The sequence below is a fragment of the Oncorhynchus clarkii genome, chromosome 2, assembly GCF_045791955.1.
Source record: "Oncorhynchus clarkii lewisi isolate Uvic-CL-2024 chromosome 2, UVic_Ocla_1.0, whole genome shotgun sequence".
NCBI classification, from domain to species: domain Eukaryota; kingdom Metazoa; phylum Chordata; class Actinopteri; order Salmoniformes; family Salmonidae; genus Oncorhynchus; species Oncorhynchus clarkii.
In genome coordinates this window covers 60,234,460-60,253,084 of record NC_092148.1, presented here as the reverse complement: position 1 = coordinate 60,253,084, position 18,625 = coordinate 60,234,460, and the positions used below count along the sequence as shown (strand labels likewise).

At 43.0% G+C, this 18,625-nt stretch overlaps 1 protein-coding gene across 1 annotated transcript in view; it reads left to right on the top strand.

The window, feature by feature from the left end:
• The first annotated feature begins 12,219 nt into the window (after window positions 1-12,219).
• LOC139381892 (potassium voltage-gated channel, subfamily G, member 4a) overlaps window positions 12,220-18,625 on the top strand; it is a 51,150-nt gene continuing 44,744 nt past the window's right edge. The window contains exons 1-2 of the mRNA XM_071125747.1: window positions 12,220-12,754; window positions 16,574-17,472. Of these exons, the coding sequence (XP_070981848.1) occupies window positions 16,723-17,472 (750 nt within the window). The 5' untranslated portion in view covers window positions 12,220-12,754; window positions 16,574-16,722. The remainder of the gene's footprint in view (window positions 12,755-16,573; window positions 17,473-18,625) is intronic.

Below are 18,625 nucleotides of genomic sequence, written 5' to 3'. Positions count from 1 at the left end.
GCTACATGGGCAACACCAAGTCTGAACAGTAGGCTGTTATGAGAGGAAAAGGGACCATATTATTAGGGTGAGGCATATGGGCTACTAACAACTTACCACACAGCATACACTTAGTATTACTTTCTTAGCTATTACTTTCTTAGCTACAGTATAGATATCTCCCTGGCATACTACATAATTTATGCAGCAGCATACAAGAAATGTTTGGACTCAGCTTGTTGTGCTGTGCTGACTTGAACAGGAAGGTGGCACAGCAGATTTTTTTGGGCTTATTTTGTCATCAAACTTTGTCATCAAAGTCTGGCATTCTCTGGATTTATGATGCTTTCAAGACAACTGGTTGAATCGGTTGATTCGGTTGAATCGTCATGATTCGGTGATATTCAGGTCGGAACTCTAGAAAGGGTTCCCGACTTGGATTACGAGTTGGATGACCGTTCAAAACATATTTTATATTTAAACATATAGTTAGTTCCCAGTTGTCTTGAACTCACTGAAGCCTGATACTTCCCAGTTCTGAGTTTCCAGTTGTTTTAAAAGCGTCAGAAATCATGCTGGATTGACAGCAGGGCCAATGTTGAATGTTCGTCCTTTTAAACTTGGAAAAAAGACCCTTAAACCCAGACTTGGACCACACATCCACTCCACTGAATAGCAGGCTAGTTATTGCTTTGCAATGCTTGCAGTTAGCCGCTGATTCCTTTCAAACCACTCATTGTTGAATTTGCGATTTCCAACTTGTTGTGTAATGTTTATGTCCAATGGCCGATGAGCACCGCTAATGTTTTATTAAAAATTTCTCTGCATAATTTCTCTTCATATGACAAGGATTTAAAATGATTTGACAGTAGATTGTCGACTTGATCCATAATGATGACAGCTTGTTACACAAAAGAAAAGGGCTGGGTTTGAGTGAAGGAGCGGGAAGACTGAGGAACAAAGGCGAAGCTGTGCTATCGTAAATAGAGTATCTTATGCATTCTAAATTACCGCCCATTTAGAAAAGGAAAATGCAATAAATATTTACTCTGAGCTGCGCTTCGGTAGGTTGGTGGTAGATGGAAGGCCGTGTTGCCCAACCAAGTCCTTTGAAGAATGTCTCTGGTTGTCAATTGGATAGGTTGTAGTAACGTCGTTGGGTGATAGACAGGTACTCTATCTGTTCCTTCCTAACCCTCGTTTGCATCTGCTGTTGCTAACTCAACAGCTAGGAGGTATCACTTCTGTAGTGAATAAGAGTTCAAAATTCCTACCATTCGCAACCAAAGCTCACGCTGATGTTGGCTTCGTTCTGTAGTTATTATCTGAACCATTCTGACATAGGACCGTCGTCCTCACATCTTCGGAACAGGTTATATTGTCGTCAAGGGCTTATATAGGAAGGGAGAGGAGGCTGTGTTTGAAAAGTTTTATAGCCCATGTCCCTTCACAGGGGCGGGCCACTGATTGAGCAGCCCTATCTTATGAAAACCCAAATCTCACATTTTAGAAGCTACAATCACATTTAATCTCATCACGAATAATTTCATATTCAAACATTTAACTTGAACAACAATTCCATGTGAATCCGGTAACTCTGATGTGTAGACTTTCCACTGTAGAGTTTATGTCATCGTATCATTGATGAGAATGTCTGAGATGACAACCGAACTGACATCATATTCATTAAGTACCACCACATATGTTCAATTGTTCGGATTACCAGAATATAGTTCATTTCTCCTCACCTTCGGATGTTCCCAGAATCTCTATGTTAACCAAGGGTTTTGCAAATGTAACCTCAGTGGGGTAGAGAGAGGGAAAAGGGGGGAAGAGGTATTTATGACTGTCATAAACCTACCCCCCAGGCCAACGTCATGACACCACAGATAAAATTATGTCAAATCACGTAGCTTTGATTGGACTGATCATGTTAACATCATACTTTCAAAATCGTAGCTAGCAAGCTAGACAAGCAGTCATCGTCATGCATCAAGTCGGCAATCTACTTGCAAATCCTTTTCAATCTTTATCATATGAAGAGAAATTGTAGATAAAACGTATCAGTGCTTATTGGCCATTGGACATAAACATTACACAACAAGATGCAAATCGCAAATTCAACAATGAGTGTTAAGGCGCCACTGCAGCCCCAGGTTCAATCCCAGGCTGTGTCACAGCTGGCTGTGACCGGGACAGCCATGAGGTGGTACACAATTGTCCCAGCGTCGTCCGGGTTAGGTGAGGGTTTGGCCAGCCAGGATGTCCTTGTCTCATCGTGCTCTAGCGACTCCTTGTGGCGGGCTGGGCGCCGGGCGCCTGCCAGCCTGCCAGCTGACCTCGAACATCAGTTCAGGTTAAGCGAGCAGTGTGTCAAGAATCAGTGCGGCTTGGCTCCGAGTCCGTAGTAGAGTTGCTGCAATGAGACAGGATCGTAACTACAAATTGGATATCACAAAAAAGGGGGTAGCGCCACGGGCCAGAAAAGTTTTAATACATTGTCCATGCTGTCAATCCAGCATGACTCTGACACATTCAAAACAACTGGAAACCAGGAACTGGGAAATCTCAGACTTCAGGGAGTTCAATACAACTGAGAACTCTGATAAAACTAGCTCCGACTGCGAACATATGGAAAATAATTTTGAATGGTCATCCAACTTGGAATTCCAAGTCGGGATTTCGCACCTCTTTCTGGAGTCCTGTTCAAGTGAGCACACCACAAAATTTTGAGTCCAAAAATGTCTTGTATGCTGTTGCATAAATTATGTAAAATGCCAGGGAGATATGTATACTGTAGCCAAGAAAGTAATATTAAGTGTATGTTGTGTAGTAAGCTGTTAGTAGCCCATGTGCCTTACCCTAATAATTTGGTCCATTTCCTCCTTCATGGTGCACATGTAGCTTATAGCCTGTTTGAGAGAAATGGAATCATCGTATATTGTAAGAGCTTTTGTTGTCTGCTTATATTCCCCCTTTATTTATCCAGCCAATGTTCTGAATTCTGTCGCTGTACATTTCAAAGTGCTGAACAAATAGTTATATTGACAACGTTCATCCAAGCTCGCTCATTAATGTCTTAATCGAAATCACGGATTACCTCTTATCCGCTTGTCGTTCCCTTATGCCATAGGTTGTACATCTGAACCACATTTGTTTAAGTCAGCCATGTTAGCTATGTTATTTTAAAAGGCAGTAAATGAGGCTGAATTAACTGTTTCGCTGCCAGATAAGGCTCTGCTGAAAGCCAGGTGTAGCGGTGGTAAGGATTCACTCCATGGTGCTGAAAAGAAAGCTCTTCTGATGGGACAGCTTTATGTAGGTCCTAACAGTTGTGGGCTCCGTTTATCACCGTTATAGTGCAATTCATGTATTGTTTAGTGTTGTGTTGTGTAGTTGCTTTGCTGGCATGCGTAAAATATATATATTTTGCCCCACCAAGATTTACATGCTAAAATCGCCACTGGCTAAACTCTAACCAACCTCTAAGTAACCTGAGGTTACCATCACAGATTCTGTCACTCTCAACATCTCCTGCTGGGTGTGCCCCAGTCCATAATCAATGCCAATCACCCACAGTTAATATTGGACAAATTATCATTCTACCTGACTTCCAAAGCAATATAAAGAAATATGTAGGACGTGACCTGCAGGATTTTTTGCCAAAAACAAAAAAAAACTTCACCCACAGATCTAAAGGCAAGTTTGTTTGTGACAGCCCTTTCACATAATTTCCTTCACAACCAGACAACCAACCATTGCACTACTAGAGTATCCCCAGCATCATTCAGGTTGGGATAACATTCAAGTTAGTCAATGGGTCTATTTGGTATGCAAGCTGCATCTGCAGTGAATTGTTGAAATGGAAACTGATCACCCCACAGCACCAATACCCTGCCAGTCATTCAGGAAGGATACTACCCTTGTCGCTGCAGAACCACAATCACCTCTGGCTAGTGTTTCTCCTCACCCTTTAAGGACACATATGTGTCCTGGTCACCTCAAAGACTTTGAATGAACCTTGCGCACTTAGTTGTTGTGAGGAAAAGAGGGATGTGCATACAGTATACACTACTAGAGTAGATGACCGTTGTATTCCTGTAACTTGGTTGCACTACTGTGTGCTTGTGTCGTGCAAGTGTTGTTTATATATTTTGTGGAATTGCCCATTCTTGATATAGCCTAGATATATACATTTTATTCTGAATCCAATATGGCCAACATGAATACACTCAAACACCGTCGCCTGCATATATGTACCCCTTGTTAATTTTGTATTGTGTTATTCTGACTTGAAAATGGTTTCATAAGGCTGGGGGCCTTGATATATCTAGGCCTATAAGTGGCACTGCCATGCCTCTGTTGTGTTTGAATAGCCGACGACAACTAGTTTTTCAATGTGTCTGAGCCGATTACTATAGCGACAACATTAAAAAAAACGTGTAACTGTATGCGTTTTTGTCAGGCAGGACAATACAGCACTGAATGAGAGCACATTTGACTTGAAAAGTTGTCTATTGAACAGCTACCAAAAAGGTGAGTTACATACATCATAAATATTCATAGTTGATATTTCCGCCTATTGTAACTGTGTGTTTACAGGTCTATATTTCCAAAATGCTTTAAGATATCCTAATGTTGTTCATTTGTGTGTGTAGGGTAGATAATTTACTACTTGTATTCCACATATTTTGCAATATTGGTTTACATGAGTTTGTGGCCCACCGCCCCTCCAACCATGCATTACTCTGCACTGTTTGAGCCTTCACAATATCTATCAATTGAACCACCTTTGCTGAATTCTTTTTTACAACCATCCATTTCATACAGTGCCTTCAGAAAGTGTTCACACCCCTTTGCCTTTTCTACATTTTGTTGTGTTACAGCCTGAACTTAAAATTGAATAAATTAGGATGTTGTTTCACTGTTCTACACACAATACCCCATAATGTCAAAGTTACATTTTGTTCATAGAAAATAAATTAAGAAATAAGAAATAAATAGCTGAAATGTCTTGAGTCAATAAGAGTTCAACCCCTTTGTTATGACAAGGCTAAATAAGTTCAGGAGTAAACATTTGCTTAACAGGTCACAAGTTGCATGGATAACTGCAATAACAGTGTTGAACATGATTTTTGAATGACTACCTCATCTCTATATCCCACATATACAATTATCTGTGAGGTCCCACAGTCAAGCAATGAATTTCAAACACAGATTCAACCACACAGACTAGAGAGGTTTTCCAATGCCTTGCAAAGAAGGGCACCAATTGGTAGAAAAAAATACAATTTAAATAAAAGAAGAAGCTGAATATATATACAGTATATATATATATATATATATATATTGATATATATATATTGGTATATACAGTGCCTTGCGAAAGTATTCGGCCCCCTTGAACTTTGCGACCTTTTGCCACATTTCAGGCTTCAAACATAAAGATATAAAACTGTATTTTTTTGTGAATAATCAACAACAAGTGGGACACAGTCATGAAGTGGAACGACATTTATTGGATATTTCAAACTTTTTTAACAAATCAAAAACTGAAAAATTGGGCGTGCAAAATTATTCAGCCCCTTTACTTTCAGTGCAGCAAACTCTCTCCAGAAGTTCAGTAAGGATCTCTGAATGATCCAATGTTGACCTAAATGACTAATGATGATAAATACAATCCAAGGCACTGTATATATATATATACAGGTGAAGTCGGAAGTTTACATACACTTAGGTTGGAGTCATTAAAACTCGTTTTTCAACCACTCCACAAATTTCTTGTCAACAAACTATAGTTTTGGCAAGTCGGTTAGGACATCTACTTTGTGCATCCAACAATTATTATTATTTACACACAGATTATTTAACTTATAATTCACTGTATCACAATTCCAGTGTGTCAGAAGTTTACATACACTAAGTTGACTGTACCTTTAAACAGTCTGGAAAATTCCAGAAAATTATGTCATGGCTTTAGAAGCTTCTGATACACAAATTGACTTAATTTGAGTCAATTGGAGGTGTACCTGTGGATGTATTTCAAGGCCTACCTTCAAACTCAGTGCCTCTTTACTTGACATCATGGGAAAATCAAAAGAAATCAGCCAAGACATATAGAAAATTTGTCTGGTTCATCCTTGGGAGCAATTTCCAAATGCCTGAAAGTACCACATTCAGCTGTACAAACAATAGTACGCAAGTATAAACACCATGGGACCACACAGCCGTCATACCGCTCAGGAAGGAGACGCATTCGGTCTCCTAGAGATTAACATACTTTGGTGCAAAAAGTGCAAATCAATCCCAGAACAACAGCAAAGGACCTTGTGAAGATGCTGGAGGAAACAGGTACAAAAGTATCTATATCCACAGTAAAACGAGTCTCATTTAGAGTCTATTTCGGCCGCTCAGCAAGGAAGAAGCCACTGCCAACAAAACCGCCATAAAAAAGCCAGACTACAGTTTGCAATTGCACATGGGGACAAAGATCATACTTTGAGAAATGTCCTCTGGTCTAATGAAACAAAAATAGAACTGTTTAGCCATAATGACCATGTTTGGAGGAAAAATTGGGGAGACTTGCAAGCCAAAGAACACCATCCCAACCTTGACACACGGGGGTGGCAGCATCATGTTGTGGGGGTGCTTTGCTGCAGGAGGAACTGGTGCACTTCACAAAATAGATGGCATCATGAGGGAGGAAAATTATGTGGGTATATAGAAGCAACATCTCAAAGCTTGGTCGCAAATGGGTCTTCCAAATGGGCAATGACCACAAGCATACTTCCAAAGTTGTGGCAAAATGGCTTAAGGACAACAAAGTCAAAGTATTGGAGTGGCCTTCACAAAGCCCTGACCTCAATCCTATAGACAATTTGTGGGCAGAACTGAAAAAGCATGTGTGAGCAAGGAGGCCTTCAAACCTGACTCAGTTACACCAGCTCTGTCAGGAGGAATGGGCCAAATTTCACCCAAATTATTGTGGGAAGCTTGTGGAAGGCTTCCAAAAAAGTTTGACCCAAGTTAAACAATTTGAAGGCAATGCTACCAAATACTAATTGAGTGTATGTAAACTTCTGACCCACTGGGAATGTGATGAAACTAATAAAAGCTGAAATAAATCATTCTCTCTACTATTATTCTGACATTTCACATTTTTGAAAATAAAGTGGTAATCCTAACTGACCTAAGACAGGGGATTTTTACTAAGATTAAATGTCAGGAATTGTGAAAAACTGAGTTTAAATGTATTTGGCTCAGGTGTATGTAAATTTCCAACTTCAAATGTATGTATGTATATACAGTATATATATATATATATATATATCTTTGAGCATTAATTACACTTTCGGTGGTGTATCAATACACCAAGTCACTACAAAGATAAAGGCGTCCTTCCTAACTCATTTGCAGGAGAGGAAGGAAGCTGCTCAGGGATTTCACTATGGACAAAATCTTATGTCACGGTCACAGAAAAAATCCTGGTACTGATGCTCATTCTGTTCACCAGTTCCGGAGGTCTACGTCACTTTCTAGGCTTCACTGAATGGGATTCATTATCATCAACCCCGGACTGTCTTGAATGATTACACACACCTGGTTCCCATTTAGTATGTTATAAATGTTCCCTCTGTCTTTGTCGGTTATTGTTCCCATGTCCGTTGGTGGTGTGAGTACCTATGCATGGTGCAGCTGTACTTTATATATTGTGTATTACGGATATCGTCCCGTGTCGTTCAACAAGGTTTACCCTCACTCTTTTGTTTAGGAACAGCCCAGTGTTTTTGTATACGTGTCTGTTTTGGGTGTTTTAAAAACACCTATTGTGTATTCCTGCGCCTGTCTCCATATCCTTTATACCAGCATGACATCCTAAAGGAAAACCTGGTTCAGTCTGCTTTCCACCAAACACTAGGATATGAATTCCCCTTTCAGAAGGACAACAACCTATAACCCAAGGCCAAATCTATGCTGGAGTCGCTAATCAAGACGACATTGAATGTTCCTAAGTGGCCTAGTTATAGTTTTGACTTAAATCGACTTGAAAATCTATAGCAAGACATGAAAAAGCTGTCTAGCAATGATCAGCAATCAACTTGATAGAGCTTGAAGAATGTTTGAAAGAATAATGGGCAAATACTGTACAATCCAGGTGTGCAAAGCTCATAGAGACTTACCCAAAAAGACTCACAACTGTAATCTCCGCCAAAGGTGCTTCTACTGTCACGCCTGCTCCCGCTCTTCCCCCCTGGCGCTCGAGGGCACCAGGCTCCCCAGCATTACACACTCCTGCCACCATCATTACGCACACCTGCCTTCCCCAGTACCTGCCAGATAATTGCATGTTCAGATAGTAATTACATAATAGTTACCTCATAATTACCCATTCTTTATATAGGCCTCATTAGATGAAGTATCATTGTGTAAAAGCTTTAGTTATAGTTAGAGCATTAGTTAGTTAAAGTTCATTATGTCCCATTTGTTACGCAATGTTGTATTTATTACGTTTGAACTGTATCATCTGTTCTCTGAATTAATAAAGATAACTACATGGCCTCCGGCTAGCAGGGCTCCTGCAGTAGCCTGTTTCCTCACTGGTCACCTGCCCACCAGCCTCCATCCTCTTAATCTGACTAATGACACATCTGCTTTGAGGGCAATTAGCCTGATCAGAACATGCAGAGGGATCAAATTTATGCCAGTCAGAGTGTGGGTCTTTGGGCTGCCAAAGGATTTTCAGAGATTACTGCACTCATACACAGCGCCTCATGGCTCATCAGATCCCTGCTGTTCCAGCATGCTTGCTGTTGCGATCTCATCTCCCCGCTGCTGGAGATTAGGGCCTAATCCCTAGGATGATTTTATCTATCAAACCGAGGATCTCTGTTCTGCCGGCGTCACCGGCTACCATCCCACTAATGAGGACACCCACAGTGCACGGCTGAGAGAGCAGGGGGCCAGAGTGGACCCCTGGAACATCACCATTTAGGTGTGTGTGTGTGTGTGTGTGTGTGTGTGTGTGTGTGTGTGTGTGTGTGTGTGTGTGTGTGTGTGTGTGTGTGTGTGTGTGTGTGTGTGTGTGTGTGTGTGTGTGTGTGTGTGTGTGTGTGTGTGTGTATGTCTGCCCATATATCTCTCTCTGTAGGTATATGGAGCTGCCATCCAGTTCTATGAGCCATAACGAGTGGATGTCTGAGTGTGTTTGGTTCAATGAGTCTGTTTGTTTGTGTTTGGTGGATGGGCAGAACGGTGGAGATAGCATAATCTGTTTCCCTCTCTCTCTCTCTCTACCGCACCTGTTGTCTCGATCTCTGAATGCTTGGCTATGAGAAATCAAATGACATTTACTTCTGAGGTGCTGACCTGTTGCACCCTCAATAACCACTGTGATTATTATTTGACCCCTCTGATCATCTATGAATGTTTGAACATCTTGAAGAACGATCTGGCCTTAATGGTCATGCACTCTTATAATCTCCACCGGGCACAGCCAGATGAGGACTGGCCACCCCTTAGAGCCTGGTTCCCCTCTAGGTTTCTTCCTTTCTAGGGAGTTTTTCCTAGCAGCCATGCTTCTACGTCTGCATTGCTTGCTCTTCAGGGTTTTAGGCTGGGTTTCTGCATAAGCACTTTGTGACATCTGCTGATGTAAAAAGGGCATTATAAATACATTTGATTGATTGATTGATAATGGTCAGACAGAATGAAAAGGAGAGGTATTGTGAGGCATATAATCTATTTAACTGTGTGTTATTTGCATAGCTCTTTTCCTTTGTCACAAAATACTAACATGAAACTTACAGTATATGTGTGATTAGTCTTGTGTTTCCTATACTAACCCCCCGGACACATGGAGGGGACAATAAGCTGTGCCTGGGTCACTGTCTGTCTTCCCCACTCTCACTTCTCATCTCTCCCACTAATGTCTCCACTCCCCAGCTCAGCCTGTCAGACATGAGAATTTATAAAAATTGTTTGCATGTTTTAGCATTTCCTCAGGCATTCACAACCTAATGAGCCTTCTCAAAGACAAAGTGGGTGTGGGCACAATTTCCCCTGCAACACTTTGTTTGTAAAACTGCACCTTGTGCATGCATAGACTACTATACTAAACAAAATTATAAACATAACATGTAAAGTGTTGGTCCAATGTTTCATGACCTGAAATAAAAGATCCCAGAAATGTTCCATATGCACAAAAAACGTATTTCTCTAAAATGTTGTGCAGAAATTGTTTACATCCCTGTTAGTTAGCAATTCTCCTTTGCCAAGATAATTCATCCACTTGACAGGTGTGGCATATCAAGAAGCTGATTAAACAGCATGATCATTACACAGGTGCACCTTGTGCTGGGGAAAATAAAAGGCCACTAAGATGTGCAGTTTTGTCAACAACACAATACCACAGATCTCTCAAGTTTTGAGGGAGTGTGCAATTGGCATGCTGACTGCAGGAATGTCCGCCAGATCTGTTGCCAGATAATTTAATGTTAATTTTTCTACCATAAACCGCCTCCAACGCCATCTTAGAGAATTTGTCAGTACGTCCAACCGGCCTGACAACCGCAGATCACGTGTAACCCCGCCAGCCCAGGACCTCCATATCCGTCTTCTTCACCTGCGGGATCGTCCAGAGACCAGCCCCCCGGACAGCTGATGAAACTGTCTCAGGAAGCTCATCTGCGTGCAGTTCGGTGTCGTAACCAACTTTAGTGGGCAAATGCTCACGCTGGAGAAGTGTGCTCTTCATCGATAAATCCCAGGTTCAACTGTACCGAGCAGATGGCAGACAGCGTGCATGGCGCAGTGTTGGCGAGCGGTTTGCTGATGTCAATGTTGTGAACAGAGTGCCCCATTGTGTGGTTTATGGTATGGGCAGGCATAAGCTACGGGCAGTGAACACAATTGCATTTTATAAATGGCAATTTGAATGCACAGAGATACCGTGATGAGATCCTGAGGCCCATTGTCCTGCCATTCATCCGCCGCCATCACCTCATGTTTCAGCATGATAATGCACTGCCCCGTGTCGCAAGGATCTGTACACAATTTCTGGAAGCTGAAAATGTCCCAGTTCTTCCATGGCCTGCATACTCACCAGACATGTCACCACCCATTGAGCATGTTAGGGATGCTCTGGATCGACATGTGTTCCAGTTCCCGCCGATATCCAATAACTTTGCACAGCCAATGAAGGGGAATTGGATAACATTCCACAGGCCACAATCAACAGCCTGATCAACTCTATGCGAAGGAGATGTGTCGCGCTGAATGGGGCAAATGGTGGTCACACCAGATACTGACTGGTTTTCTGATCTACATCCCTACATTTTCTTAAGGTATCTGTGACCAACAGATGCATATCTGTATTCCCAGTTATGTGAAATCATAGATTAGGGTCTAATGAATTTATTTCAATTGACTGATTTACTTATCTGAACTGTAACTCAGTAAAATCTTTGAAATTGTTGCATGTTGCATTTATATTTTTGTCCTTGGTGAGTGAGGATGTAACGTTTGCATAATGCTGATAAAGGTCAAATAAAAAAGGTGTACTGTACATCACAATGAGTGTCTGGATTGTATTTAGTACTTTTAGGTGTATGATAGCAACATGATGAGGTGTGTGTGTGGTTGGCTAGATGACTGTAGCACATGCACGTAGGCTTAGCTATCCATAATATAGGTTTCTGTGAATAAATAATTGTTAGGCTATTGACTTCTTGCTGTTGGTGATGATCATGCAATGTTTCCTGGATCTGCCTTCCAGGTACAGTAGGTGATGGTTTTCGTGTTCTTTCTGTTCTGTTGGGGAGCAGTGCTGATGTTGATACACTGACAAGTGACTAAACTAACTGTATAACCCATGTTGACTGTAATAAAGACACATCCTAAAACATGGATGGTAAGACATGATGAAACCCTTTACCAGAATTCACCACATTCCTTTAGAATGATTTGATGATCATAGGCTACCTCATACTCCTGCTAAATATGTTACATTTGATATGAGCTTATCTGTACCTATAGGTCTATATCAGATTAATGCCTAGTATTATCAGACTAATGACCTTATTTCCCACTGCGACCATGATCCACCGCCGCATAAAAACATTATTGGGATCGAAATGATCCGCGCTCCCCAGTGGGAGGTATGAAGAGTAACAAAGCAGCAGAACCGCTTGCTGGCTACGGGATGGAAAATGTTAGCTTGGCGCCGGAGTTTGTCAGTCGATGGAATAACCCTATTGCCCGCAGAACAAGACTAGCATAGGCAGTGCTGCACTGAAAACCAAACACTACATCAGGATAGCCTACATTCGTTTTTTTTTGCTGGGGCTGTATGGTACGAGAGGGTCCATCGAATCTATCTCATTGTATTAACGTAGAAATTAGCAGTAAAGGGAAAGGCGAAATGTGGTACTCAAAGTTAGGCTTTGTGAGGTGACTTAACTGGTAAGGGAAAGGCACTTAAGCTACTCACGACACTCACCTACTCTTCGCAAACTTGGGGTAAGCTATACCCTACCCGTGCTCATCTGTGGAGAGCGCGCATCGCAACGCCTCTGCAGTACGGATCTTGTAACGGGACACTCCGCTTGTCTCATTTTCTCTCTTCGTATTTTGAAGACTTTTTAATCGCGTTTACAGGTTGGGACACTGTGGATCCCGTGGATACAACATGTAGCATCTGGTATTTTTCGGTGAGAGTGACTGATGTTGAATGATCAAACGGACTGAGAACTAGAGAGCTCTTCTCTTCACTAATATGGTACGTGAGAAGTTTATTCAGTCTTCATTCTTATTATTCAACGTTCACGGTCAAATAATGTAGGCCTATTTGTCATGGTCATTGTGCTTATTGGAGTTTAATGTCATTACAAATCTGATCATATCTTGGAAGTAATAACATGATTATGATAGAATAGTAAGTAGCTTAGATGTTATATAAAGTGCAATCACCTTTACACTCCTCGTTTGATAAATTGGAATAACCAAAACAGCTGTTTGATCTGTTTAAAAATAAATAACCAATAGTCTATATGATATATAGTGAGAGCTGCCTCCGCTGTTTAACATGATGTAGCCTACAGTATTGTACAGTGACAGCCAATGATTTAGTGGGACGTTCAAGACAATAAGACAAGGCATTCAACACACACCGATAAGCTTTATAATAAAACATTAAAAGACGATTAGGCTATGGGTTCCAGAAAATAGGCTACTTGTTATAATAGTCTGTAATAACCTATTATTGTCGCCATGTAGCTTTGTAACTTGACGTAGAAATTCCTTTACTTTTTAAAGATTACTTCTATGCAGAATCACCCGTGTGTGTGTGTGTGTGTGTGTGTGTGTGTGTGTGTGTGTGTGTGTGTGTGTGTGTGTGTGTGTGTGTGTGTGTGTGTGTGTGTGTGTGTGTGTGTGTGTGTGTGTGTGTGTGTGTGTCGGACACCTCCGCAGCCCCCAGCTAGGCGGGTGGGCCCACGAGTTCTGGGGGCCCATGCGCCTGTCATCGTTGTACATTTATTTTACATAGGCTATATATAAATCATTTTGATAGTAACCCTCCAAAAACGAATTCAGAAACCTTTTTATTTTCCATATGTAGGCTACTAGGAAAATAAGTGTTTGTTTCTTGGGCTTCAGGAATGTGACTGAAAAAGTGACTCGGGCCTTTAAAAAGAAACAATTCAACAGTTTGAAAGAATAGGGGGATATTGGTGAAGAAATGCCGTGGTCAAGGTTATGACGGCGCCAGTGCAATGAGCGGAGCTTACTCACGTGGTCAAAGTACATATCAGACTGATAGACTCATCCTTTTTAGGTAGGCCTAGTTCTTTATGAGTTTTAGTTTATAAAACGATCAGTTCGCAGAAGCGACAGTTACGGTGATGTAAAAACAGCTTGATTGCCATAGCAACATCAGGTAAACTGGGTTGTGCTTCAAATACAGCGTCTCATTCTCCTTAATTGCCGGCCTCAACACGTTACAGAAAGAGATTACATGTATAGGAAGCTCTGGGGACAGGTCGTCTGGATTCTGGACAGCCATTAAATTGGCAGATGCAAACAGATTATATTTAGCGGACAACAGTTCTTGAGGGCTTGAACAAAAAAAGCGGTTTGTGCTTTCGTGCATAGGCTACTGGTGAATCGGAGTTTGAGTTGTGGGGTTGCAGTATCAACAGTCTATGCTATATCTTAGCATGCATCATGCAAGACTACCTTTACATTTTGCGCAGCGCAATGGACATATAATGCACAATGTCTCAGGAAAGACTGTCTGGGTCTACATTATTGCCACCTGCCCACAGTCTAAAAATGGCAGCATTGCGAGACAGTTTCGTGAAATGTTAGGCTTAACATTAGAAAATGTTGACCAAATAGGCCTACCAATAAACATGTATCCGTTAACTAAAGCAAGTATATACGTGCAGTGGCAACACAGAAAGCCTATAATCCATTCAATTTCAGCACCATGGACAGCGATTGGTGGTCTATATGGGCCTAACTTCGACCTCACAGGATTCCAGAGAAACTGCGTTATGCCGGTGGTGTGTGTGTGTGTGTGTGTGTGTGTGTGTGTGTGTGTCTCTCAGGCTACATGGTTCTTAGGCTATTTCATGAAATGGCACGCAATGGATTTGTAATGGACCTATAGCAGATGGAAACTTGTGTCTCCTGTGTCTGTCACTAGTGAGCGCAGTGGAGGGAATGTTCCTGATAATGCCACTGCGCCGCTAAAACACTTATTTCAATTAACTTTCCACTCGGCAAAGCAACCAACCACCAGACGGGAATACTGTATTGCCAGTTATTCTATTAATAAACAGTGTATAATTCTCTCCCACCACGATGGAAATGAAACACCTTGACAGGAGTGATTTATTGAATCCCCTATGCAGAACTAGAGGAGTTACATTATGTAGCCCACCGCTGATTTAAACTGTAATTATCCACCAACTATTATCCACCTCCCTAATGTTCTCGAAGGTATATGCTAATAGCCCCACATGCTAAATTGACGGTGGCATTTTATATCACAATTAAAATGTGCAGTAGTAGAGGTGTGAAAAGCACTCCACTGTGCAACAAATCTAAGTAGTAGTCAGATCAGTTGGAGTCATAAACATCTTGAGACAAGAGTAGCCCTGTTAGATATCTGTCACTATACCATATGGCATAAACAGGACCACACATTTCAAGCTTAATCCTCAGCTTTACTCATCCTCACAGGTAGAGATTCACACCCATTCATTATGACAGGTGATGTGTCTGGGCTAGTTTGATGGGAAGAGTAGAGGTGTTCTCTGAAGGGTGATGTCTGATGAGGATAGTCAGTGACTCTACTGACCATTTTCTTACATTTTTTATTTTACCTTTATTTAACTAGGCAAGTCAGTTAAGAACAAATTCTTATTTTCAATGATGCCCTAGGAACAGTGGGTTAACTGCCTGTTCAGGGGCAGAACGAGAGATTTGTACATTGTCAGCTCAGGCATTTGAACTTGCAACCTTTCAATTACTAGTCCAACACTCTAACCACTAGGCTACACTGCCGCCCCCCACCATACTGCTGTACTGTACTGTACTACAGGAAACGGAGGGCAGAGCACACCGCCATCCACATCGTCAGTGCTATAGTGGAGCGCATCAAGAGTTTCAAGTTCCTCGATGTCCACATCACTAAGGAATGGTCCACACACACCAACACAGTAGTGAAGGCACGACAATGCCTCTTCCCCCTCAGGAGGCTGAAAAGATTTGGCATGGGCCCTCAGATCCTCAAACAGTTCTACAGCTGCACCATTGAGAGCATCTTGACTGGCTGCATCATCGCTTGGTATGCAACTGCTTGGAATCCTACCGCAAGGCGCTACAGAGGGTAGTGGGGATGGCCCAATAAATCACGGGGGCCGAGCTCCCTGCCATCCAGGACTTCTATACCAGGCGGTGTCAGGGGAAGGCCCTAAAAATTGTCACCCAAGTCACAGACTGTTCTTTCTGCTCCCGCATGGCAAGTGATACTGATGCACCAAGTCTAGAACCAACAGGATCCTGAGCTTCTACCCCCAAGACTACTAAATAGCTAACCAAATAGCTACCCGGACCCCCTGCATTGACCCTCTTTGCACTAACTCGTTTCACTCATCACATATGCTGCTGCAACTGTTTATTATCTATCATTATCTAGCATAGTCACTTTACCCTTACCTAAATGTACATATCTACCTAAATTACCTTGTACCCCTGCACCTCAACTTGGTACTGGTACCCCGTGTATACAGCCAAGTTATAATTACTCATTGTGTATTTATTTCTTGTGTTATTAATATTTATTTTTTTCTGAACTTTGGGAAGGGCCCGTAAGTAAGCATTTCACTGTTAGTCTACACCTATTGTTTACGAAGCATGTGACAAATACAATTGTATTTTATTTGACAGTGCAGTACTGAGCTCTGATCCATTACGGAGTCACTGATGTCAGTCTCTGGACTAGGGATGTACTGTAGATGAGGAGGAGCCTCTACACCACTGCAGTCTAACTGAGATTTAATGTCCTTTTTCTCTTCTCTCTCTCTCTGAGTGTCTGCATGACGCCACCTGCCTGGGACCATCCTTCTGCAGAGCCTGAAGGGACTCACCTGATCCCCAGCCCCGGGATGCCCAACACCAAGACCAGCCACTGAGCCCCCAGTGTGACCAGCCCAGCCGGCCACTCACCCCGATGCCGCCATGCCTATCATCAGCAATGCAAACCACGACTTCAGCAACCTCTCGGCCAGCGATGATAGCAGCCTCGATGCTATCTTCACCCAGATCCCTGAGACGGAGACGGTCAAGGGTGTCTACTACCAGAGGGCCCAGTTCATCAGACGACCAGAGGACCTACTGTCGGTGGACCACGGTCTACTAGCGGTCATCAACGTGGGAGGCAACCGCTACACTTTTCCCTGGAGCACGCTGGAGCAGTTTCCCTTGACCCGGCTGGGACGGCTCTGTGGCCTCAGCAGCCCAGAGGAGATTGCCGGCGTGTGTGACGACTACGACGAGACACGGCGAGAGTTCTTCTTTGACCGCAGCCCCTCGGCCTTCCGCGTCATCCTCAACTTCCTGGCGGCGGGGAAGCTGCGCATGCTGAGGGAGATGTGTGTGCTGTCGCTACATGATGAGCTGCTCTACTGGGGCGTAGAGATGACCTACATGGAGCGCTGCTGCAAGAGGAAGATGTACACGCGCATCGAGGAGATGAAGGAACACGAGCGGCAGGAGGAAGAGCAAAGGCAGAGGCATGCCATGCTGCGCCCCCCAGTTGAGGAGACACGCTATCGCAAGTTCATGAACCAGCTGAGGGATATGGTGGAGAATCCCCAGTCTGGCCTGCCAGGAAAGATCTTTGCCTGCCTGTCGGTGGTGATGGTAGCAGTGACCGTCATCAGCCTGTGTATCAGCACCATGCCAGACCTCAGGGAGGAGGAGGACAGGGTGAGTGAGGCCAATCCCCCGCAACCCCCCGCAACCCCCAAAACATTAACAATGACCTCCATAGTGCTGTAAAGGCTGTAGCTTTAGAAATATCCACCAAGGTAACTTACATTTGTCACCCTCACTGGAGTGTGTCTCGTTTATGTGTGTGTGTGTGTGTGTGTGTGTGTGTGTGTGTGTGTGTGTGTGTGTGTGTGTGTGTGTGTGTGTGTGTGTGTGTGTGTGTGTGTGTGTGTGTGTGTGTGTGTGTTTGGGGCCTCCTCGACAGGTTAGTTTTCCTTGGACTCAGATTGATAATGACTTGTGATTAAGGACATTGCTTAAAGCCACAGTGATTCATCCTCACATCAGATTTATTCTGAAAGACAGTATGTCCATTAACAACAATTATCAATATGCTGGCCATAGCACAAACAGGGCATGGACAAGCTCCGGAATTACTTCTCACTTTATTACCCTGCACCCAATGTCAGGTGTGTGTGTGTGTGCGTATGTGTGCGCGTGTGTGTATGCATGCGTGTGTGTGTGCAGTATGTGTATAGTTTTTGTCGTGTTTGTGTGCGTTTCAACTGATTCATATTCTTCTGTTGGCTGCATACAGTATAATGCAGCTAAATTGGTCTTTCAGTCACTGACCATCAAAAGTTGCATGCAGGACACGCTTTCCTTCACGCACACACAGACACACACTCTCCCTCTCACACACATATTGACACACACTCTCCCTCTCACACACACATTGACGCACGCGCGCACACACACACACACACACACACACACACACACACACACACACACACACACACACACACACACACACACACACACACACACACACACACACACACACACACACACACACACACACACACACACACACACACACACAAGCTCTCTCTCTCTCACACACACACACACACACACACACATGGACTGGGATATGTTCTGGGTTGCCTCTGAGAATAACATTGACGTATACACTGACACTGTGACTGAGTTCATCAGGAAGTGTATAGGGGATGTTGGCAGGGAGTCCAGACAATCAGGGATTACAAGTGGAAAACCAGCCACGTCGCGGACACCGACGTCTTGCACCCAGAAAGGCTAAACACCAACTTCGCCTTTTTTTGAGGATAACACAGTGCCAACGACG